The sequence below is a fragment of the Oxyura jamaicensis genome, chromosome 1 (assembly GCF_011077185.1).
Source record: "Oxyura jamaicensis isolate SHBP4307 breed ruddy duck chromosome 1, BPBGC_Ojam_1.0, whole genome shotgun sequence".
Lineage (NCBI taxonomy): Eukaryota > Metazoa > Chordata > Aves > Anseriformes > Anatidae > Oxyura > Oxyura jamaicensis.
The window spans coordinates 30,632,164-30,658,758 of record NC_048893.1 but is presented as its reverse complement, the minus strand read 5'-3'; the positions used below and the strand labels follow the sequence as shown (position 1 = coordinate 30,658,758).

Genomic DNA, 26,595 nt, shown 5'->3' with positions numbered 1-26,595 from the left:
TAGTGAATGTACAGTATAACCCAGGTCTTGGCTCAGTGCATCTATTTACTCTAACCTGCATCTCTGGTCTTGCTACCAGCAACACAATTTTCTTGCATTCATCGCTGGAGAGCAATGCTACTGCCTCTTCCCGATTCTGGACATCTTGGCCATTAATCTAGAAAACAAATGAAAGTGGCACATTAGTTTCTATTTCCACAAAGCAACACACAATAAAGGGCAAATATCAGCTCATTTGTGGTGAACGTATGGACAATGAAACTTGCACAACGGGCTCATCTTCAGCCCCTCAGTGGTAAGTGCCTTCACTCAATTATGCGCTTACTGTAAGAGCCATATCGATCGTTGAAGGATGGCGGACATCAGAGGAAGCAGTTATGTTCATAAATGTCCAACCTGCTCCCTGGTAACATACATCTAGCAACACAATTAACCAGCCCCTGACAGGTGACGTTCATCTTTCTCCGTTCAGAGTAATGGAAGTGTCACTCCGAGATAATAGTGCTGGTGGAAGCAAGACTGGTAATACCACAGCTGAAATCAGTCACACTGTGTGCTTGTACAGAGCCAATTAGAGAGCTGCAGCATTATCTCTCACCAGGCAATACTTACAGGCCACTGCTTATTGCTGCTCCATTTAATCATTTTATATTTGTGTGGACAGCTTAGTATCCAGAGCCACACAAAACATACGTATCCCCCTTACAAGGGGATAATCAAAATAAAAGCAGTTTGTGTTTTTCATGCTCTTTGCTGTTCCATCACCTTGTTGGAACAGCGACATCCATGACTACATCATAACAAACACGTTTTACATAGTCTAAAACCCCTTCTAGTTGGAACCAAATACGAACTGTATTTTCTATATGTATTTACTTTTGTGCAACTGATATCAGAAGAAGTGGATTATTCTTATTGTGGCAGCAAAACAAAACAAAACAAAACAAACAAACAAGCAGAAAAAAACTAGTCTATTTGAAAACGGGTGAAAACAAAACTGTAAGGCAGAACAAACCAAGGATATTCTATGATTATGGGAAAAACAAACAAACAAAAAAACAAACTTGCCCATTTTTTAATCTCTTATAAGGGTTCAATTTCAAAGTAGCAAGAACTTTTTGGCTTGAAAAGAGCAAGTCCTATTTCTGCATGCATTTTTGGCCTGAAAACTCTGAGATAAAATCATAGCTTTAATTGAGATTAAAGAAAACACTGTGTACCCTGGACTTCCAACTGGCAAAGAATAAATGTCTGAGACACTACACTGGCTTCATGAAGGGGTAACTGTGGTCTGTAGGAGACCGGTCAATTATTTGGTGACACAGAGCTGCCTTAACCCAAAAGGCAACACCACAGCCACAGAGAGCCAGGAACAGATCTCCTGCTTGTGCAAATACTCCAAGCCACAGTGGCTGCTCCAGCAAGTCTGGGCAACTGCCCCTTCTCCCACTCCAGAGACCACAGACCTGCTGTCCCCACACCAGCAGCACATCACTGGGGAATGAGCAGGACGTCAGCCTGTCCCATGGACAGCTCAGCCCCAGAGACACTGTTTATTAGCCTGAAGGTTCAAAGCTAAAAAATGCAGAAATTTAGGCAAGTTTCACTAGGACTGTCCTCATAAAACCTTTCCCTTGACTTCATAATATTTGATGTGAAATACCCAGACTTTTCTCAGATGCTTAAGAGGGCTGTGAAGGTGACGGAGAGGTGTGAGGTTTTTAAGAATGAGAAGGTGACAGTTCCAGTCTTGTGAGGAAATCTGCTGTAATTTTCTGAGAAATACACAAAACACTATCCCTGCACTGCCTTAACCAATGCCATCTTCTGCCCACAGAAAATGCCCCCATGCTCAGAGTCGTCTTTCTCCCAGCCTCAGTGTAATCCCCTGTAATGGCACTGTCAGCTTCCATTTCTCTGAGTTATCTCATCAATAAGAGTAGATAGAGGGTCAATGTGTTTTCAGATATGAAAGTAAACCCCACATAACTCTCTGGGTGTTAACTTTAATGATCAAACTCATAGCTATATATCAGCACTGACATTAAAGTAATGCTCCAGCCTACAAAAAGACGGCAGAATTACCTATGCTTTCTCTCACCCCTGGAGTCTTTACTCAGAATTGAAATGAATTTCATTAGGAATTTGAGAATGTTTGCCTCAACTGCTCTTGGCTCTCCACTTCATGCAGGAACTTTGGAAAGAGGAAAATAGCAGGAAATGAATCTACCCTCTATTTACTTACTTTAAAGTGCACAGAGGAAGAATGAAAGTGGTTTCTACTTGGTCGAATAAACAAGATTTTTTTAAAATGATTTCTGAAAGTTAAAAATACCACTATATTCTGTTTGCTTCCTTCAATGGATATTCTATAGCAAGTCACAAAAGACAGCACACTGACTTTCCCAGTCCTACTCTCAATGTGTAATGTGGTCCCACAGCCCCATCACCCCTTGCACCATTGCATTTGTGTCTTCTGGTGGGCAGCAACATTCACCCCGACAACATTTTCACATTCTCAGATGAACAGAGAATAAACCAGCAGTCCTGAGTGAGCCCTGGCATTAAAAACTAACATATAATTTCCTCTCTGAAAGATGGGCCACTTTGGTAAACCAGTTTCTAGATCCTATTGTGCTCAGGAGATTAGCTACAATCCCTAAGCTGATACCAGGGTAAGAAATACAGCTACAGGTTTCAGCAAAGAGGTTTCCTGCAGAAATGAGAAGACGGATGGGAAGGAACAGGCTAAACTTGTCACAACCAGAAAGCACATGTGCGTATATTAATGAAAGACCATTACAGAACTGTTTACAGAAAAGCAACCTGTCATTACCAGGAGCTACTTCTGGGACTTCAGTGAAAACCAAACCAAACCAAACCAAACAAACAAACAAAAACCAACATGACAAAATAAAAGGGAAATTGACTGGAAACCAGAACTGAAAAGATATAATAGAGCAGTTTCCAATTTACTGATTTTTGGTATCTGTTTTGTCATTACTTCAAAACATAGTATTCACTGCCATTTCAGAACACAAACCTACTGCCATTCCAGCTATTTTCCTCTCCATGCAGGGACATTGCCCTCCCTCCCTCTTCCAGACCTCGCCTACGGGCGCTGTGCTTTATTGCACAAACCTATCTGCAGGACAGCTGCAGGGGCAGCTCTCTAAATGAGAAGATCAATAGAAAACCAAAGGGGAAGAAAAAAGCCAAGATGGTGGATCAGCCAAGAACTCAGAAAAGTAATGTATTTTTGGTGGAGGAAAGAAAATATTAACAAAAGTCTAGTAAACCCCCTGCTCAAGTACATTCAAGATCATCCTTTATGAACAGCATGCCTTTTGTATGAAAACTCTTGCCATCAATGCTCAGCGTGAGTTAGGCTTACACAAATTTATGCAATCGGGGAATGATCAGCAAGTTTCTGACACCTGTATTTATGTTTGCAGGATCCCTATTTAGAATTTGACATGAACTGAGATGAACGCAGAGAAAATGAGATTTGCTAATAAATACGGCAAAGAAAGACACAGGATATAAGGGCATGAGCCAGAACAAGTTTGTCATTCTCATTTTTCAATACGTGCGCTCTAGCTCCCAGCTATTGTGTTAAAAAACAGACAGACATGGATTTTCTCATCGATCACAGTAACAAAGAGAACTACCTTCCCTCATTAACAGTCCACAGAGAAGACAGCACTGCACGTTTGTCTGAAGAAAGAGTTTAGGAAAGAGTCTATTGTCACATACTTGCAAAATACGGTCTCCTTCACGGATCCGGCCGTCTCTGGCAGCAATGCTGTTTGGATCAACCTGCATAGGACAATATTCTTTAATAGCAGATGAAAATATTTTTACCAGAAACCAATCAGTGCTGCTGAATTTAATAAAGTGCCATTTTTACTCTGTACAGAGGTAATTTAAACCTTCCTTTACAGTCCCGTGAACTAAACCATTTTTTAAATAATTGTATAATCTCATTTCAGATAAAAGCCTAAAGACAGAAGGGGTCAGGAGCATACGATTTTCAGATTAATACTCTTCTATGCCACCATCAGGCATTAACCTTCAGCTGTCAGAGCACTAAGAATTAACAACAGAGTCCCTGTGCTCTGGAAGTTCACCATGGACTGAGGTGATTCTGCAGCAGCTGATACCGCCATACAAATGGGCCTGTATTTGGGAAAGAAGCAGGCATATTTTTCTTGCATGAAAATATTTACTGTGAAATGATTGTTTCAGTTTTCAATCTGTTATTTCCTCTGGAATTTTGCAGTTCTCAAGGAAACAGGAAAAAAAAGGGGGGAGGGGGGTTCTGTATACAGGTTCTGTATAAAGCTTCTGCTCTAAGCTAGTTAATTTTATGTTTGTTTAACCTAAATAGATGTTTAGGGCTCCATTAACAGTTTATCAAAGTCACTATAGCTCATCTCTGAGCAATGACCTACTGGTCATTGCAGGGCAATACAATATATCACCTTTCACTTGATGGTTATCTTAAATCATTTATTTTGCTTCATCATGCCATAAGCTATTTTTTTCAAACCAAGAATTTGAGTTTAGCATCTGGTTTGCAGGTTACATCCTCTACAGCTGTTAGATATTATTTTCTTCTTGTGAACTGTCATAGAAAAAAAATGATTCCTAAATGTTTAATCAAGTACAAAAGACAACATAATTACATTCACTTTAAAAGGTCTGAGAAATTTCTCCCATGCAGGAAAAACACCACATTTCAGATATAATACTGGATTGTATTAGGAGGTTCCTGCATTTTCTTTCTCCTTACAAGGTCAGATAAACTTTAACAGCCACACCTATGTAACTGTTGAAAGACTTATTCTTGGGTGATTTTACATTAACTCCTTACTCTAGTTCCAGGGTTGTGCTTTGACATTGCTGCTGACCTGCAAATGAATGACTTTTTCTTCATCCTTGTTTATTGGTAAGTAGGAGGAAACTCTACGGATTCACATTGTCCACGAATTTCACTCAGAATTTGGTACATGTCACAGAAGTGACAAAGTTTATGGGAATTCAGAATTCAAATTATTGGAAAACCAGTTCATCCAGGACAACCATCAGTGAGCTTGGACTTACAAAAGTTCTGCTTTACCTGGGGAAACAACCCTCTTGGAGTCCCAAAGGTGGGTCTCAAAGGGAATTAACTGGAAGACTCCTGGACTGATACTGTGAAACATTAACACCTTGTGATATGTGCTACATGCCATAATTTCCCTGGTACATCAATGAAAAACTGAGGGATCCACCCATCTCTATATCCAGTACTCTATCTTTTGTTTGACCATAAATAAATAAATAAATAAATAAATAAGGAGAGATCAGTCCTTCTGACATATTCCACTCCCAGGCTACTCCCTTCATCCACCTGTGGCATGTCTGTGATACCATAACTGTACCAAAACCACAACTAATAGAATAAGGATTATCCACCGTTACAATTACTGAGGCTGTGGCAGGGGAAATGCAAGCAGGGTGTGGAGCAGTCTTTCACCTTAAAAACTCTGCCTACTTTCCCCCGTAAGGGCAATTTTCTTTCAAAATTCCAGCTGTGCTCAGGCTGCTTTACACTTCCCTAACTATGATGTTTTAGTTAAAAGCATTCAGATTAGAGAAGCGCGCTAGTAATAATTACAGTACTTGGGCAACATAATTTAAACTGATAATCTAAATGAATTGGAAGTGACATGTGCTGGCTGACAGCCGACATTTCCGCAGCCTGGTCTCAGAGCACTTGCTCTCACATTCCCCATGTGCTCCCCCCTCCTCAGTGCAACATCTTTACCTCACTGACATAGATCCCTGTGTCTTCCTCGTCGTCAGTTCTGTAGCAGACAGTCAGCCCCAGCTTCTCCTGGCTGCTAATGCGGCACAGCTCCACCTCCTACAAGAAAGCACATGGCCTTGCATGATGGCTTTTGCCAAAGTTGGAAAAAATTACTTGACACAAAGGAGCGCCGAGCCACCAACTCCCTCCTGCCCAGCCATGGAGAAGTGACAGTCCTTCCTCAGTATGGTAAATCTCATGCCTACACATCGAGCTGTATCTGAGAAACAGCAGAAGTTTGTCGCAACTGCCCAGCCTCAAGAGACATTATTTTGTGTGCTTCTTTTAGGGGGAAAAATACTCCGTGAATTAAGGAAATTCCAATATATCACAGGTTCAGGCTATGCAGAAATCATTCAGGAAGATTTGCCTAATTGAAAAATATGGATGTGCATTGATTTTGCAGGTCTTTTTTGCTTTTGGATAATAGGAGCTGACTTACAGTATATTACATAGTCATTTCAGTCCTATCACGCCAATTATTGACTTATAGAATATAGGACAGGCTGGCTACATGTCAATCAATCCATCACGCCATCCACACTCCTTTCCAACAGCAATCTAAAACATAAAGCAAAACCAAAGCCTTCCATTAATACATTATTAATTCCCCAGACAGCTTAGTGACATACTTTCCTTGCAGAAGTTGTTAGGTAATAGAAGGATGCTTCAAGGAATCTCCTGTGGAGTTGAACAGCCATGGCATCCTCCTCAATTGTGAGATGACGCAGAAAACATATTTTTAGTGCCAGATGTCCCAGCAGCGGCGTCTCATGAAAAGTGCAAGTTTTAGGGCAGATGGTGCAGTGGTAACTACTACACACACCCATTTGAGTTAAGCATCTCTAGGGTTTCACAGGGGAATCATTCACAAAAATGCAAAGCTGTACTTGGTTTCAACACTGTGAAGCAAATAATTGCATTAAAGCACAATGAATTCTATAACACAGAGTATTAGCTTGGTTGCAAATGGAAAACTTCAGCTGATATGAGTATTTAAAAGGAGTTTGTAGATGACATTTGGAGCTTAACAGCTTCTGCTTCTTATAACCATAAAAAAGCGGGTGGGGGGGGGGGGAGGGGGGGAGACAAGAGGATCCTTCACAATCCACTTTCCAGACTTGATACAGTGCAGAGTCACACATTCAGCAAGCATCCGGACAACCTCTCTAGCACAATCTCTTCCAGGGCACATGGGCACTGATGTGTCTGTTCTCTGCAGTTCTCCTGCAGCAGCAAACAGAGCCCAGTGCCGGGCTGTGGGGAGGGAAGCTGCATCCTTTACTGTCTGAAACAGCCATGCACCACAAGCACATACTTCTCCGTTTGGCTGGTAGGGAAGAGGGAATACCTGAGGAAATACCAGAAAGCACTGCCACTCAGGTCAGTGACAGTGTAGGTCAGTGACAGTGACTTGGCTGTCCCATAGGTCCAGTCCTTTCCTCAAACCTACACTTCGGTTCTCTGAATTGTCACAGAGATCGACCTACAAATGGGCACACAGCAGGGAGGGCTTACTACTGTGCCCAATGGACGTGTGGGGACCAAGCAACAAAATGCCACAGCTTACTGAAAAACCTCCAGGTCACAGACTTATGTTAGCCAACGAACACTGCACACTTTGCATTTCACAAAGTGCACTGCTGGGCTCGGTCCCTTGCTCCCTCACCAATGCACATATCCACACAGGCTCAGAACCTGCATAAACTGTATAAACTTCTTGCTGGACTTTGAACATTCAATGTCTTAGTGGGATACTAAGAACATGTCAAAAATACCATGAAACTTGCAGTATTCTTTAGCTTTTCGTAAGTATGACAGCCACTTTAAATAGCTTATCATGTGGTAAGAAGTGGAATTAGTCGCCAGCACATGCTTTATACATGAAAGAAGTTTGAAAGAAGAAACATGGGACCGTATTTTATTAAGGAAGAGAATCACAGTGACCTGGTTTTGGCATTGGGAGTGAAAATACGTATACTGAAGGGAGGCCTATTCAAAACCCATAATAATTGATGCCTCCAAAGGGAAAGAACACTTGACTAGAACTGTAATATTAGGGAGGAATTACAGTAACAAAACAGCTTCAATTACAGCAACAAGGTATACTTTTAAGGAATAAAGAAGCTTGCAGTCCCTTAGAGGCCTATAAGGAAGCCTAAATACACCATAAAGGGCTGAGACTGGGACCTTTAAATCAAGGCAAATGAGGAGCTGTGCACGAGCTGAAATTCATTGACTTTCATTGTCCTGCTGGCACCACCTCTCCTCTCCCCGCGCTGAGGCTGGTCAGGGACCCCGAGGACTGCTTTGAGCGTAATTTCTTCAGTCAGGAATGACCTTGATGGTCTTGTGGATGATTTGTCTCAAAATGTTTGTTATTATAAAGCTGTACAAATGTTTCAGGCTGCAAATGAGCTGAATCCTTTCAGCGTGTGCTGGGTCAATGAGCAGAATAATTTAACCATTTAGGGCACGAAAGTGAAGGAAAATGAGGGCAACTCTAGAGGCTCCATCCTGGGAATGCAGGAGGTTTGCTAAAACCCTCTCTGGGAACTGGCTGCTGACAAACACCAGTGACAAATATCCACTGACTGGGATACAGCACGCCTGGCTGTGCACAGTGCTTGCATTGCCACAGCCTTCATTTCTGTTCCCTGAAACAGAGCTCAGAGCTGAGATCCGTACTCAGTAGTCTTGGGACTACTCCTTTCCTAAGTGACTCTGTGAGGTGTAGTTCGATCACAGTGTGTGTGGCCACATACAAGCTGGCCACATAACTACTCAGGGACAAAAGATAATTGCCTGATAAACATTTCAGGTTTTTCAGTCTAGACTCAAGAACGCACTCAAGTAGTATTTCATTCAGACTAAGGATGAAGTTGGATGAGGTCTCTTGCTTTGCATAGAAGCCATTCCAAATAAGTACCCTTTCTCGACTGCACATCTGCAGTACTAACCTAATGACATCTTTTTTATAGTGAACACAACACATTCTGGTCACATTCAGGGCTAACAATATCTTTTAATAAAACATTAAATCACCTCTAAGATCTAAAGTCTACAAGCCCAATCTTTAGCTGGTGGCTAGCATGCACATTTGAAACAACTTCAAGAGAATAGCAACAGAGGCAGGACAGAGCCTGGACCATCATGGTCAGATGGTTAGAAGCATTTGACATTTCATTTTGTGACAGATGCTTTTAAGGTTTTTTTTTTTGTTTGCTTTTTTTTTTTTTTTTTTTTTTTTAAGAAACAGTGAGTTTGACATCAGTAATGATATTGTAAGGATGTGATCGCCTTTTAAATCCCTTTAGATACACAAACACACATGCATATAGTTGCTTTATTCTACCGTTTGGGGTCTTGTTTGTGAGCATGTAGGGACTGAACTGTCTTCAGATTTCAGCATTTAAAAATCTGTGAGAAATAATATTTGGGGATTCATGAAGTGTGCTGACAGACAGATGGTGGAAGGAGAGGAACTGAGGGGAGCGCTCAGGAGATGACAGCCTCCCCCTCTTTTGGGCACTCTGGGGGCAGCCGCCTCTCAACGTGAAGGTATCTACTGCCAAGTGACAGAAAGCAATGCCAAATTGCTAAATCTTTGACTTGCTGCTTCTTTCCTCCGTGTGGGCAGAAGAATAACTCAGTGCTTTGCAATGGTGAAGACAATACTTTTAAGAAATTAATTCATGGCAAAACCCTTTAAAGGTAGACGTGGAAATTAAATAAGAAAGACTAGCATTTAAATTTAGAAGGTAGTCCATTTCTTCAGACATGGAAAAGACAGCAAAAGGGTAGAGGTCATGATCTTGAAGGACTGAAAACTAGTTATGTTGGTTGTTCTCTAAAGCAATGGAGTGGTTAGTGGCTGTAACCTCTGGCTCACAGTTAAAGGCCATCTTTTGACTCAGTCGTGGGAAAACCAGTTTACAGGCTGTCAGCCCCAGGACACATAAGGCCAAACAAGGAGCTGTCACCTCTTTGGGGTGGGAAGGCTAGGTTAATATGGTCATTTCTCTCAAGTGGTAGAGAAGTAGATTATAAATGTCATCTTATGGCCTGGTGGCTTCCTAGAATTGCTGAAAATGGTTAAGGAACATTAAAGGAGACCTTGGTAAATGTTTGCATCAGTTTGCAGTTATAGTAGGTCTTTCTACTAAAAGCTAGATTACAATGAATAAAGCTGACAGCCTGTTAGAAAGTGGAGCATGAACCCTTCAGTGGCTTTTCTTGGAGAATCCTTTGGGGGCAAAAAGAGCTCTGAACTCCTCACATTTTGCTGCCACATGCTGGGAAACAGATTACAGCCTAAGAGAGAAGTTGGTGAAGTTTCTTCTCACCACACCCAGAAGATGTTGATAAGTTATCTATCCAATGACCCTATGCTGGAGTAATTGCACACATGAAAAGCTTACTTTGCCCCATTTTAACTTGCTGATCCCTCTGCCAGTGACATCTGGAAGGACATGCACATCTTGAATCCTCCTGACTTCCTGTCAGGATTGGTTACTCCCTGTTAAACCCATTTATGCCGTTGCTGAGCTCTGCTCCTGCCTCACCACTGCCTGTCAGCCCCTCTCATCATCCTGTTCCACCCCATCATGGCACTCCTCCCCACAGACACAACCCTCTGTCCTCACCCTCAAAGCCCATCTCCGTTCACTCTTTTCCAAAGTGATCCCTCACCTGTGTGGGAGTGCACAGGCAGCAGCTTCACTCGCACTTTTCTCTCATTTCTTCCCAGGCATTTCCAATCTCAATAAATGCCCATATTCACATAGCCCCGGCATCACCTTCTTTTTACTGTCACATTATAAACCATCCTGTTACCATGCCTATAAAAATCTGTAAAGTAATTACTGACGGGTAAGCAAGAAATGCCATCTACTGAAGTGACTGCTTCACTATGTATAAATCATGAATACAGCTCTGCACTACTGAAATTAGGAGCTGGACTTGATGATCATTGTGGGTCCCTTCTTATCCCTAACTTGGGATGTTCTATGCTTCTATGAAGCAACTTATTATTATTGCCACTTTGTTCTCTTTCCTCTCTCTCAGCCTCCAATCCTTCATTTGCCTGTCTTCTTACACTTCTGTGTGCTGCAAAGAGATTTTTGTACAGGTGGGAAGTAAGTCAAAAAAGATATTAGAGCTTAATATAAATTAGTTAAAATGGATGGCAAGCTATCGTTTTTCCATGGTTGGAGCTTCTCAAAGTCTATACACAAGTACTTCCAGTGTTTGGAAGCAGCTGGGTGGTCTTCAAGCTCAGAATAAACTTGGGATCTGACATGTCCCCCACCAAGAACTGAAGGAGAATGAGTGGATTTGGGGAATCCGTGACACTCTTTGTGATAGTATTATTTGTGCTAAATTTTACCTACTGCATCCACAGAATGACTAAACACGTTGATCGAGTTCTTCACACAGAACTACAGCTCTTGGGTTGCTCTAGTGCAAAGGAGGTTTAAGGAGAATAACACTGCCCTAACTCTAAAGGGTTTAGTGTCCAGCTGATGGACACTATAATATTGTCTTGTTTCATTTTTTGTCCATTTTTCATTTCCATCCACTCATGACTTACTACTGACTGTGAAATGCATTAAGACTGGTTTACTGTATTTACTGTAGACTATTTTAACTAAGAAGAGTTAATCAAATATTCAACATTATCCTACAGTACGACAAATGGAAACACTACATTTAGCTACCTCATATCCAAACATCACAGTGTCCTAGGAATGGAAGTTTCCAGATACTATGCAGACAGAAAACAAAAACAAACAAACAAACAAAATAAACAAAAAAACTTGAAGATCCCCTTTACAATTTCTTTGTATAAGGAAACATGCAGACCCATTTCCAGAATTTAAACTTTTTTTTTTTTTTCTTTTTTTTTTTTTTCCCTGAAAAATCATTGTATGCATTTTAGATTACTGGGCACATTTGAAATTCTTACCTGGAGGATACTTTGTACTGGGGAAGAGAATTTCCCCTACTTTTTCAAATTCACAATTATTTTGAAAAATATTTAATGGTCTTTCCGTCTTTCCTTGTAGGATGCTCTTTTCATTGGTTTCCAAAAGTTTTCTGTATCTATGTCTTAAATGAAAGCTTTGACCAATCAGAAATTCTCACAACACTAGCATTTCCTGATATAAGTTCAAAAATCAATAATGCATGGAACATAGCATTAAATATTAATAAAGTTCAACAACTTAAATACAAATCTTAGAGACTAATTTGGAATCTATTCCATGTTCACTTGTAACTGCTTTGGTGTAGGCACTTCACATAACTTTTTGTGACTTCTTTTCTTCATCTATGAAAACAGACTGCAATGCAAACAGCACAAGAATAGCATAACATAAAGAAATAAATTATTACAGAGTGTCTGAGAAGCATTGTAGAAATACTATAAACACTCTATGTCCTTCCAGTATTCCCTGGCTGTATAGCAATTGTTGCACACTACTGTAAGGACAAAAAGACAATCAGAATTTCATTAGCCATTGTGTTCCCCTCACCTGTACAGTGTAACTGAGTGGTATGTGCCTTGAACCCTGCTAACTCCATGAGAGGGGGCAGCATGGAATCAAAATACAATACATCTACCCCCTGCGAAATACTTCTGATCATTTCAGTTAATATTTAAGTCCTCATTACAATGAGGAAATTACCTCACTGACAAGATGTAGTCAAATATGAAATTAATTTTAATCAGTGTTATGCTTTACAGTAATGGAAATAGGATATTTAAAAACTTGTTATTCATAATTCAGGAATTGTATTTTTCTGACATGGTAAGTTGGAGGATCCTAAACACATTCTGTTTATGATACAGCTGAGTATTTCATCTCTCAGCGTTAACGACCATCTGCCCTGTTCCACTGAACTCTATTACCTTTAGTTGAAAAGAATGTCAGTTTTTAATGCTCGTTATATGTTCTGTGTAGTCTAGCCTGCAAAACCAAAACACTGTGCTCCTGTGCTCTCTGCCTTCTCTCATCTGGACAACTATTTCTGAATGGAAAAAAAAAACAATGGAAGTTTTGGTATTTACAAGAATGAAATCTCCAGGTTTTAGATTAGGAGCCAACTCAATACTACATATATAGCTTTTAGAAAGGGAAGTCACTACAGCCTGTGGGAGGATTCCTATTTCACCAGAAGAAAGATAAAAAGCTGTCAGTCTGAAAAAGTCCTTGTGTGGTGAAACATACAACAGAACTGAGATATACTTTATCCTAAAATGTATGAAAAAGCTGAGTCTTGGCACGAACCTCTAAAGTAGCTGACAAATTCCAAATTCAAGCCCACAATAAAAATAGCATGTACTAAGGCAGTAGAATTCAGAGTCAGACAGTACATGGAGGTCTCTGTGGGGTCAGCAATTTTTCTGTACCGTAGGATGATTATTAGTATCTCTTGGATCAAAATAAGATTACAAACTGTTACTAGCTGCTATTATTGCAACATCAGAGAAAAAAAAAATCATAGCCACCCAGAACAATACAGGTATCACCAATTAGTGAATTATTGCCCACCTCTAAATTGCAGTAAGTGGCCACGTGCATATTCTCAAGCAACTCCAGGTGTGAACTGAAACACGTTCTATCCTCTTACAGACCATTATCAGGCAGAACTCCAAAGGGTTTACACAATTTATCTCACAGCTGGGATGACCTAAGAGTTTGCAAATGCTAAATTAACAAGGTTTAGCTGAGAGTTTATCTTTTTTTCCTCTTTTTTTTTTTTTTTTTCATAAGCATCTGTAAAGTGGTATCTTAGTACCAGGCTAGTTATTCTACATTGTACCCTTGATTTCACGTTCAGAAGAAATCAAGCCTTACTGAATGCAATGAGTACACCCAGTATCTGATAACCCCAGGTGAAGGAGGGTAGTATTCTCCATAAATTTTAAGAACAAAAACAATGTAATAGAGCAAAGTAAGAAAATACATATCTCTATCTCTGCTTTTCCTTTTCATCTGTAGTAATATCCAAGTAACTGTTTGAATGTTCATTTTGTTAATGGCATAATTAACAGAATGATTAACTGAGTGAATGAAGCAGAAAAGGCCAAGAACAGAGTACTTACAGAACAGATCAATGAAGAATTAACTGAGAAAGTACATTAAGGTCTGACTTATTTTAATAAATTGTTTATACTTAAAAATCTTCATTCATCTGAACTAGTGTCATTCTGAAGCACCAAACAGAAGTGCAAAGGGACTACAGAAACCTTAAAATTAAAGTTCATTCTTCAGTATCCTCCCATGCTGACATCTTTATGGGTGAGATCAACATCCAGTTTATACGCATAGTTGAATTGTGGCTGCTCTTCACACTTTCAGGCAGGGTTTCTATAAAGAAGGTCGTCCTAGCAAAGTCAGATTGATTTTATCAGCTTCCTTCTAGTTGTTTCTGTAAACTATGGAAACCAAGAAAAGCCTGCTCCTACTCTCATTACTTTGTTTAATAATTCCATTTTAGCAGTTCGTATTTCATTCCTAGGAATGATGTGAACACCCAGATATTTATCAGGCAAAGCTCAAAATGGCAGAGCATCCTGGCACTCTCTCACCCATCATATTCACTTTCTTGGTTTTATTCTCCATGTAGCTAGAAGGATACACCTTATCCAGACTGCCAAATCACCAGTCATTTAGGTTGCTACCTTCTGTAGTATTTAATCTTCATAATGCCTCACACTCATCATCACTGGCAAGCAATGGTGCTCATGAAATAAAAATAAACAATACAAACAGAATCAGAACTATCCCTTCATTCTTACAGGAACAGGCTGACAGTTCAATCTAATAAAGTCCTAGGAGGGTAAAGAGCTAACAGTGGAGCTTCTACAAAGAAAAAATTAACTCAGGTTCAGAAGCGATGAGAATGGTATTGCATGTTACATAAAAGCATATGTTGCAAGTGAGTGTGGGTATAAAAAAGAGGAAGTAACAGTCCATGTTTTAAAAAACAAAAACAAACACAGAAAAACCCAACAGCAGTAGAATGCATGGTATTCTTCAGACTTTCTTTTATAACACAATTTATTTTACCTTTGAATTTGTTTCATGCAGCAGGAGATGTGACTGTCACATACAATGATCAGGGTATGGACAATAGGTAAGACTACACACTTAAAAGAGAAGCTTAGTGTTTCAAAGAAGTATTACATCACACTTCCCCAAATCATGTTTCCAACTCTCTTAGTTAGGCAGGTCCTTTGTTTAGCAACAACATCTTTAACCATGTCCAGAAGTAATTTTATGAAATTCAGAAAAAAAAAGATTTGCAAATCTTAGTGTCACTAGAAATCTATTATTTAAATATGATGTTCCCTCCCCCCCCCCCCCAAAAAAAAAAAGGCTACTAATCTCTGTTTAGATGAAGAGAGTCTGTGGTTCAATTAACAAAGTATTTAATTGTTTACATGTATCTTCATGTGTCTGTGTGGAGGGAAGGGAGTGGGTCTGTTTATTTATGTGTACAAATAAATACAGTGTGCATACAGGTACCTATGCATGTGTGTGTGTGTACCTATGTAAGTAGGTGCCAGGCAGGTCAGTCATACTGCAGAAGAGTCTCCCTTAGCAATCATCAAACAATTCATTAAGAGCATGATTGCAACTCCTAAAAAACATAGAGATATTTCTCACCTATAGTGAGAACGCAAAGCGTCTGATGATCCCACAATTTACAAAACCAGAGCAGGGACATTTACAGCCATCTCGGGACTCTACTTTTTAATGGTAAGCCATGTGGAAAGCAATTATTTATTAATAACAGCAATAGCAGAAATAGCAAAACAAAAGAAGAATTTTCAGTCTGCTGAAAACGTTCACCTGCCAAAAGCTACAATAGTAAAACAGAAAAACCCTTAACTTCACCTCCCTGATACCTGTGTGTATAGCATGGGCTATGATAAAGAAACAGCTCACAGGAGAGATTATATAAAGGAAATGACTATGACTGAATCTTTCTTAAGTGCAATTAAAAAAAAAAAAAAAAAAAAAAGATCAAAAATGCCTGGGATTCTGGGACTGCCAGACTGAAGGCAAGCTATGTAGCAGGCAAACAAAGGCTTCATAGACCTGGGAACTATCACAAGGCCATCAAGAGTTACACTCCCTTGTCAAAAGGATTTTCTGGGAAATATGTTAATGCCTATGTAACGGAGGCTAATTGTAGGATATGTAGCAGAAGTATTCAGCGTGAAGTAGTGTGTAATTAAACTGCCCTCCACTTCACAGGTCACTGCAGGATCCTCTTGCATTTTTTCCACAAATAATAAACTTATATCTAAATGTTTGTGGATTTGATATACAAACACTGACCACTTCCACTGGAAAAGAATGCTTTCGTCAAAAAAACTAAGCTCCTCAGGCACCTTTACCATGTCAGATAATAAGCATCACAGGATTTTAGCAGATTACATTTCAGTTTTAGAAGCTGTTTTGTAAATGAAAATGGAGATTTGGTAAAAATCAAGATTCTGCTTTTAAAGCTACTGATATTCTTGACTTGTGAAAAGAACCTAAAGAAGTAAGCTCTTTTTTCCCTCTCTAACACTCCCAGTGTGTTCTTTTATGCAGATTTTACATAGACAGGCACATCCACAATGTACTTGGGGGGCTATTTGGATGGAAATAGAAAAGCTATGGAGCAAGACAGAGCCAGCCTAGATGTAAACAAGCTGGAACTGCTGGCAGCTGTGCTGTTACAAATAAAATTGCATTCCCCACTGTCTTCTCACTTATCAATTTTGACAGAAGACCGTCCTGACTTCTCATAAACAGCATCGAAAAGGACAAATCACATTGGGTGTCAGATTTGCCAGAATGGATTTGGTTGGTAGCTTACCACAAAGAAACAGAGGGTTATCTCCATTCCACATGGCGAGGAGAAACAATGCTCTGTCCAAGGGGTGGGGGCTCTACTTTCTAGGATAAAGTCTCATTTTAATCCTCATTTTTTAAAGTCTGTTTTAGATTTGAGAATCTCTGATAAGAGATTTGTTTACATCAAAGCAGAAAGGAAAAATATCAGCAAGCATTTTTCAAATGCATAATACAAACACAAATACAACATAGAATGAGAAATATTTAAAAACAAAATTACTTTCCTGCTGATCCCTGCTTTATAGCTACACTTAGAGCCGCATGCTGCTTTGTATCCAGATAACGATTTTTTGGGGACAGCAGGATGCTGTAGACAATGATACCATTGTTAAAATAAATAAATAAATAAATAAATAAACAGAATTAGAATGCTGATGTATAGGCACCTAATAATAAAATATTATCTTGCAACTGTGGAAGCAGAATTTGGCCCTGTAGCTGACGAATCCTTTGACAATGAAGTTCCACTGGCTACAGCAATTCCTTCTCCCCTTTCGGCTCCAGAGGGTAAATTTTTGGTGCATACTGCACTCCTATGTAGCAAACCAAACAACAGAGTAACTTAAGGCACGTCAAACCTGTCGGTGCATATTCAGCATGTCTGATGCGAGATGATCAGTAGCAGTCTGGTGTCCATGAGTGGGAGGGAGAAAAAAAACAAGTGTCAGCTGAGACTCCCAATGGGTGAGGACAGGGGGCGGACAGCAGTCTCAGAGCAGATGGGGCCATGGGCTGGATGAAAGATGGAGCTGGAGGGCACCATGAACGTGAGAAACCTTTGATCACTGCTTCGTGAACAAATTTAGCATTGCCGTGGGAGGAAGGGTATAAGCATATGGGGATGAAATAAACACAGTGTCTAACTCAGTGGGCCTTGGTATGGCCTTTCTCACTTGCTTCTAAAGGATATTTTAAGCCTTGAGCTTCAAGACACATGGTGGACTTTACAGTGACTGTATCTCATAAGGAAGTCAAAGAGGAAAAAAAAATGAAAAAACAAACCCTTTATAGATTTCTTGCCTGTAAAAGGCTCAACAGCTGTCAGTATATCCTCCAGTAAGTCACAAACATCCACTTGAGCTTCAGTTTTCCCCCTTAGTTAGCATGCATAATTATGGAACCTTCAGATCCTTGTCAAAAGACAAATCTAAACATCAACTCTTATAGGAAGCATTAAACATAAAATATACTACTACTAAAAAAAAAAAAAAAAAAAAAAAAAGCTATTATCTGAATGATCGTACTTACTGAAAGGTAAAATGTCCTTAGCTACCTTAATTTGGTTATTTCAAATCTTCTGCCTCCCTATTCATTCTCTTTGTTTCTGTTCTTTGCCCATGGTGCAGTTTGAATGCTAACTCAATTAATGCTAAGTAGAAATACTTAATGATATGCATATATTTTTCTATGTTATATTTGTATAAATGTTTTCACCTGCTTGAGACCCAACACCCCTTCTGCTATGTTCTGTACTTGAGAAAAGCATGAATTCTTTCTTCCTAGCAAAGGGATCCATGATGAACTGCTTAGATACAGCATTTCTCAGTAGTCAGCCTTGGTCTTCACTTTCAGTCTTTCACTCAATAAATGTGTGAAGCTGCAAGGATATGAGAAGAGTTTAAAGTATAATTAACTAGCTGATGATATGCAGCTAAGGGTTTCCTTTTCACTGATCTTAGATTCTACATTCTCACTTTCTTCTCCTTGAACAAAGTAGGTGGGAATAACACAGACGATAGAAACTGAACCTTATGGTAAAATGAGATAAGCAGACTGGAGTAGTAGCTATTCCATTGTGCAGTGTGTGTGAGCATACTAAAATGTCACACAGCCTTGCAGCCTCCATATTCTAAAGAAGACGTTTGCTTTTGGACAATTTTGATGAAAATAAAAGAAGGAGATTTATTATTAAATGTATTTGAAGAAAAAAATCTCATTTTTCATTAGAGCTCTTATCCTGACCTCCATATTGAAACTCTTTGGCTTTCAGTATCAAAAAATAAGAGACTCAGCTAAGAAATCAGAAAGATTTCTGCTAAGAAAACTAACAAATTCAAACTTTACCAGTCAAATTTAGGGCTTGGGAGCTTTCCAGATATTGCTCCCAGATCTGTTTTCCAATGTAAACGGCTTTGACGTGAAATGTTTGAGCAGACCTTCTCTTGGTTATCAGATGGGAATATAGCACTATGCATCTGGATAGAAGTCCATTAACTAATTATGTGGATGGAGCACATCTCTGATGAGGGGAGGCTGGGAGAACAGCATTCAGTTAGGCTTTTAAAAAGAAGCGTCTCCTTAATAAGGAGGTCTTATTGCTTCCTTCAAGTAGCAAATGCAATGGTCCAGGCAAATTACATGCACTCTTCTTGGAGGTGCACAGTGACAGCCACAGGGGACAACAGACACAAGTTGCTACACAAGAAATTTCAGTTAGATATCAAAAAAGTACTTCTTACCATGAGGGTAGCCAAACATTGGGAAGAGCTGTCCAGAGATGTAGAATCTCTGGTTTTAGAGATATTCTGATTTCAACTGGATGACATCCTGAGCAGTATGGCCTAAGTTGGTCCTTGTTTCAGCAGGGGTTTGGACTACACAGTCTCCTTGTTTAAGTACTCCATAGTTCTACAGATTCTCAAGTGTATATTATAAAATATTTGACCAACATTATCCCCTATATAATCAACATCCATATCTTTGCCCCTCTAGGATAGGTTCTCTTTGCAATTTCTGGTCTTGCCTTAAATAAGGGTATTTGAAAGCAACTTAGAAATTTAGTGATGATGTTTCCTGAGGGGAATGGAACCATACGAGCACATGACATCAGTGCTAAAATCTTTGCAGTGACTTCTACATTTCTGTTTACCATTCATGAAGATTTAAGTCGGGACAGGATCCAACACATGCTAAAGCTCTATGTACTTTGAAACCAGCCTCAGCACTTGAGATCGCCAGATATATCCTTCTCTGTCCACAAATGCCCTCTTTGATACATAGGTTGATCTTCTCAGGAGAAGATGTCTGTAATTTTCCTGACTCTAGTGATATAAAAGTATTCAAATCTGATAAGCTTTGTGGGGTAGAGGAAAACCTTTTGAAATTTAGGATTATGATAAGATCAGGAACTTCACGCATGCAGTAGATAACTCTTCCCCTTCCAAAAAAAACAGATATGCTGCAGCTGTTTCTAAACCAAACTCCCAGCAATCCTAAGTGTATTAAAGAGCCTTAATAGTTCAGATCTCTTTCTAAGCTGTAGCAGGTGCCTTTTTCTAGCAGACAAACCTTAGATACACAAAGTTCAGGGGTTTATGGATTGACATAGCTGCAGTTCAAATCAGCTGAGAATCACTTGGTAAAATTAGCTTTCACTTTTCACAATAAATTTCACTTATTGCAGGTGAAGTCATACTTTATTTTTGTTTTATTTCAAAATGTTACTGCCCAGCACTTGGCTCTGTAAACATCATTATTGCTGCTGCCTGCCTGCTTTGGGCCGGAGACGTGTCAGAAGATTTATCTGCCTCATCAGCACTTTCTAAACATCCAGGCAGCCAATCGAAATGGGGAGGCATAACAGATGTGCCAACATCTGCTGCAGCAAACATTTATCTGGACAGCAGAACACATAGCTGTAGATACAAACTCCAAGCCAGTTACAATGCTACACATATGGACATCCTTGATCTACAACTGTGTGAAGGCTATTTTGAAATATTAATTAAAAACAAGTTGAAAATGTTATTTTTCCATTTTAGACAGCTGTGAGAAATATACTTTCCTGTAATTCAGTTTATGCTTTTCCAGTACAATAAATGCAAAATACCATGAAAAAAGGCTAAATTTAAAGTTGAACTAATAAAATTAGAAATTCTTAGAAAGCACAAAGCTAAAATTCCACCTACATACATATTAAAATATGTATAGTCAAAACATGCAATTTTTATATAGATCAAGCACATGAAGTGATAAGTGCCGACTTTAAAAACACATTTTCATTTTCCTGGCACCAAAACGAGGTCTATGGGCACCATATCCATGCTGAGTTTCAGCTGTTCAGACTTCTGTTACTTGTGGAAATGTCCTCCATCCCAAAACACATACTTGCATAGATTGACGAAATCATGAGAAGAAATACAAAGCAAATTCATCATCTGCTTTTTTTGATGCACAATACAGTCTCACCTGTGTTCCTGCTCACCAAACCATGCCCTCCAGGAATGACTATCACATTCTCTTTGAAGAGCTGCCTCATTAAATAAAAAAGCAAACTTCCAGAGAAAAGACCTTGCCTGCTTTTTGATTTCTCCTCAGAAGGCCCAGCATGCATAATATTGAAACCTTGTTTAAAGTCCATTTTCCTGTAAAAGGTTCCCATCTTACTAGAGGGATTTGGTCCTTGCTTCCTATGCTCTTGAAGTTCCTAAGATACTATGCTTTCAAAGAGTGGCATTATAAGTAATATACAAAAGACAATGTTTTCTCCGGTCCTTTGTCTGTATAGCCAGATTCCATGTCTCCAAGACATACTACACACACTTTCAAACAGGAAGAATATGAAAAATAGCATTAATAAAAGTCTTAGAAACATTTTCACTGTAAACATATATGGAGGTATGTGGTATAATGCTATAAAAACTGTCTACACAAAACACTTATCCAAAACAGAAGATTTATAACCCACAGATTTCCATAAATATGAAAATACTGCCAGCACCTTCTTCCTTCACTGAGTGAAAAACACATGCCATATGTTGTAATGTTGCCCAACAATAAAGTGCTGCTGAACTAAGCTCACTTTTCTTCATTTTCAAGGGAAAACACAAGCCCTGACAACAAGGAAGAATTTTTATTAGCTTTCAGGTGAAGTGAGGAGTAACGCTGTGTTTGTTTTATGAAATCATGAAACAAAATGAATATCAGTGACTTGATATATTTTCCTCCTATTTTAAAACACAGGAAATGGTAATAACTTTGATAAATTTGCCCATGTCAGTTTTGTGTCTTTTTCTCACTGTTCTCTCATGATGCTCTATAGCTGGGGACACAGTTCAAGCCATTAAATTGGGATATTCATTACTTATGGGAGGTGAGATAACAGCAACTTCATCTGCTTTGAATGTCAGATTTTTGTGATGAGATGCAGTAACATACTCAAAATTAACAAACAACTATGGCAGAAACTACCCTGATATCCTCCTCCATCTAAATGATCAAATGACTAACAAGACGAAGAGTGATTTAATGAAAAAGAAAAAAAAAAAAAAAAGCATTAGAAGACTCTTGTGTTTTACTGCCAGTTCTGTCACTGACTGACTTGGCAAGTCAATCAATACTACTGTCCTTAGTTCACCTGCTTGTGAATTCCTGTAGCAATGAAGGATATAGTAATACTGAAGTACCCTCATGGAATGATATTGAGTCTAATTAATTTCTACTTGAAAACTGACTGCAATTCTTAAAAGGCAGGTGGAAAGAAAAAAAAAAAAAAAAACACTAAAGGAATGCTTCTTTTTTACCACCATTTTCCTCATTTACAATGTACAATTAGTCATAGTTTGGGAGAAATTCCATATTTATTATGGGCTATGGGTAGATTATGGTGACTTAACTCCCCAGGGGTTTTAAAAATAAAAATGCCAGTGAAAATACCAGAAAAAATACCAGTGCTGCAGTACAACAAATGCATTGTAAGAGAGTCTTATTTTATTTATTACACAGTGCTACTCAATGATTTACAGAAAAAAATATGCCAGTGCTGTTTCTCCATTTTAACTGTCACCTTTCCAATTTAGTAGTCTCCAGTGAGAGGCAGAGGGACAACAAGCTAGGTATTAGTAGCTCAGAGCTACTTTTAAGTTTAAATGAAAAAATCTCAAGGAATCCTTTAAAAAGCCCTAACTATTGTAGCATTTTCACAGATCCAACTGAAACATCTATAATAATCTATTTACTAGGCAAAAATAATTCCTTGCAAGCTTTCCACTTATTAGGTTTAAAAGATAGTCTGTATTTTTCTTTGTATTTCTGTGATTTTCCAGATCACAGGCACATGTATGCATGCTCATTTCCTTCACCATGCTCCTTAAGAGGTGTTAGTTAATATTAAAAAATACCACAAAATACCTTAATAATCCTTTTGGTATAATGTCTGTATGCTGTGGGGCATCCAGTATTCAGCAGTACCTTCTAGGCAGTTACAAACTGCTGGTCAGAAAACAGATGTAGGGCAGTAACTCCCAGTTTATCTGAGTCCACTCTGACTTGTCAGTTCAGTCCTTGCCCCCGCAAAGCACTAGTAGCAGGCATGCAGCAAGCAATACTTGCTCTGACACCTAGAATCTACAGCATATTTACCAGCAAGCCTTTTCACATTTCCCTTCTCACACCAATCAGGTCTGACTGCAATGGGAAGACACAACCTTGTCCAAGACTTTGGCTCTTCTACATTGCAACACCTCTGTCTTTATTAGGATTCTGCCAGTATAACATCATATTTCTTGAAGCCTTTTCTTTTCAATTATATCTGGTGGTTGCTGAATTTGAAATCTGCCTTTTATTTGCTGAGGGCTCTTTTCTGATTCATTCCAAGTTTTAAGAGGCCCAGGAAGAAAGAATCCAATCCCAGCAGAAAATGCAGAAGAAAAAAGTGCAATCTGATAGCAAGTGACCAAGGTATTAGAGTGGTTCCGCTCATTCATGTCACTGCCATTGTATCTGCATATGGCTGGAACTTGCCTTGTGTGATCCCCACCAAAAGAGGATTTCTTTCTCTCTCTCTACCCCCTTTATATTATTAAATAAAGAACATGACTTTATAGCTGTAAAGAGAAAATCCATGCTACACATAAGGGATTTCAGGAAAATTCTTATCTCAGAAATGTTTTCAATTTTGCTGCTTGTGCATCTTTTGCATTAGCTTCTTCATACAGAAACACTCATCAGGTAACAAAACAAAAGAGCCTGACTAGCTACCAGAAGCACTGGCAGCGTGTGCACAGATGCTGCTTCCATAAAAACTGTTTATTCAGGTGTTAGCAATTGAAGCAGGAGCTCCAATTGCATTGCCACAAGCTCCCATAATGTTCACAAAGGGGAGTACGCAGGCTATCACAGCTCTGAAGGGAGCTGTTACCAGCTATCAGCTCTAATCCTCGTGTTAAAAAAGGCCCTAAATATGTATTTATGAGATAGACAGATCCATTTGTTTTATTGGTTAAAAAATCCCTGTGTTGGAGAGGCCTTAAATATGAATTCACAAGGCAGGCAGGTCTCTCTTGGCCTACCACAGCAGGGATAGGCCTTCCAGAAAGGCACTGGTGGCTATGCTTCAGCAGGGCTTACCTAGAAAACTGAGGGCCTCCCCCACAAAGATTTTTGCTTTCGAGTGACTTTATCTGGATCAACAGCATCACTCAGATTACTAATCTGAACATATTACTCCTCTTCTTTTGTTCTGAAAAGACACCAATACAACTGACCCCCTTCAAAATTTTGTGTCACAGAAAAAGGAAAATAAAATTTGCACCTGAAATAGCAACCTTCCTTCATACAGATATAATACTTATGAGTATTATTGGAATAGCAAACCAAAGCTTTACTGCTGCATAGCATCTGATAGGATATTCATCTGATATTCAGAAATGGTAAGAGAAATTAACAGGATAAAATTCTCCCCTATGGGAGTTTTATAGGTTTAGGTGAAAAGAGATATTCAAAACCTCACTCATAGGCAATTCCCCAAATTTTCTAGCTGTTCTCTCTGCCAGCTCCATTTTTAGTAATTTGTTAAAACAGCCAACAGTATCTGATCCAGAAATGCTTAGGTCAATAGGAAACCTCAGCGATTTCAATGGGTTTGGATCAGGCCAGTGGTATACTTAAAGGGCTAATCTACATTTACAGTTAGCAGATTTATGAGTGCAAATACTTATCAACACATTTAAATGAACGGCTGTGCATAGCCATAAATTAGCACTTACATTCAATGTGCAGACGCACACATTTATTTCCTTATCCTGACTAAAAATCTGGCCCTTGAAACTGCAGACTATGAACTTAAGACTACTCCTTTTTGACACAAGGTATTAACCAGCCCTTGGAGCGCTACGGGTTGCTCTACTTAGGAGAAGATACTGATGATGCAGTCAAGCATCGTTCATATGAATTTTCTAGTTTCCAGAAGTTCTATTTTCTGGGGCATAGGAGGAATCAAAATGACAGGTGTTCTCAGATTGCTTTTTCTCAAGAAAATGTAACCGTGCTCTTTTGTGGGTGCCATTCCTAGTAGGACCTCTGACCCTTTCACTGTTTGGACACAAAAGATTTTTACAGGTTTGCCACAGAAAAAAATTACCTGCACACCTCATGTGCATGTCTGTTGGTTTAGTGACACACACTAACTTCTTTAGCAGAAAAACATCTATTCTTCCTAGAAAAACAGAGAAGCTCAATGGTTTCAAACATCTGAAGTAAAAAGCATCAAGAGTACCCCCATAATTTCATACAGTGTCAACTCAACCCTTAGCAACTTCTCCCAGGTACTGCTTCAACCTGTCAGCACAAACATTTACTTACATTAAAGCAGGATTCATCAGACACAGACAGGCTAACATAATGGTTCATTCTGCATTTTTCACTCTGAAAATGGTAATCCTGGCATCCAGCAATAAATATGTATGTATGTATATATATATATATATATATATCTTTTCCTATCTTAGATACACAAGATTTTAGAAATTGTAATTTTGATGAGATATCATGTCTCATGGCAGAAACCAATCATCTTCCATTTTCACTCTTCTCAAAGGCTACTTCTGAACACAGAAGTTATGAAGGTTTCTGCCCTAGTATAAGGAACCGTTTACTAAACCATGCTATCTACTTGTAACATTTTATTTTCTTCTGTTTGCTCTTTTTGAAAGGCAGTCTCCTCAGAGTGAATATGTAGGACCAGACATTAGTGAAATGCTCCTTTGTCCAGCATTGTCTTTACAATGTTCTTTTTTTTTACCAATTTATTTCACTGTTCCACCATGTAACTTTTTTTCCCTTTATTTTTGTACTACTGGTAATGTTCCTAACCAAATACATGATGATTCTCTCTCCTTGATAGCAGGTTCAGAAATGTTATTAAAGAAGCACATATCCAATAGCTTATTTACTCCTCTCAAGCACCACTATCCTCTGTTCTTCTTGCAAGGACAAATCTGCCGTACAAATTTAAGAGACATGTTTAACACAGAGTTACTGGGTGCTATGATGGTTTTAGTCCTTTGGCATCACTGGTAGCAGACAATGTGATGCGTACTCTGTCACCACATGTAATTCCAGCAGCACAACTCATAGCCAGGCAGGAGCTGGGTATGACCCTGAATATCTCTGGCTCTCTTTCAGTTATCTTGACTGTAAGTCCAACTGAGCATTTACAGATTGATCGGTTCCTACTTTATTTTAAAAGTCCTCATGGGTATCTGGCTATGCCAGAAACACAAATCTTTTGAACTGTATCTGCCAACACAGAGTGATGCTGGCTCTGCCCCCTGTCTCAATACATGTCAACAATTCACATTCCTTTTAGGACAAGCTTTGCAGGAGCAACCTAAAAATACATGAGCTGGCTCTCAGCAATCCCCCAGTTCTACCATCTTCCCATCCATTTGTTTAAAGCATGGTGCTGAATGGAGCCTAATGAGCTTCCTAGGGAGTTCACCCTTCCAAGACAATTGGCTTGTACTTGAGTTTATTGAGCTGTGGCAATCTGAGCACAAACCACTGGGTTTTTCCAGTTTATAAATGGTGTAGAAGAATCTTGCA

The 26,595-nt window shown here is 39.1% G+C and overlaps 1 protein-coding gene across 2 annotated transcripts in view; it reads right to left on the bottom strand.

Annotated features, from left to right (window-relative positions):
* The window catches only part of PDZRN4 (PDZ domain containing ring finger 4), a 245,050-nt gene that overhangs the window by 11,834 nt on the left and 206,621 nt on the right, over window positions 1-26,595 (bottom strand). For both annotated transcript variants that reach the window (XM_035340518.1, XM_035340527.1), the window contains 3 exons: window positions 5,813-5,911; window positions 3,757-3,819; window positions 56-157 (listed from right to left, as the gene is read on the bottom strand). In XM_035340518.1, coding sequence (XP_035196409.1) covers window positions 56-157; window positions 3,757-3,819; window positions 5,813-5,911 — 264 coding nt within the window. The remainder of the gene's footprint in view (window positions 1-55; window positions 158-3,756; window positions 3,820-5,812; window positions 5,912-26,595) is intronic.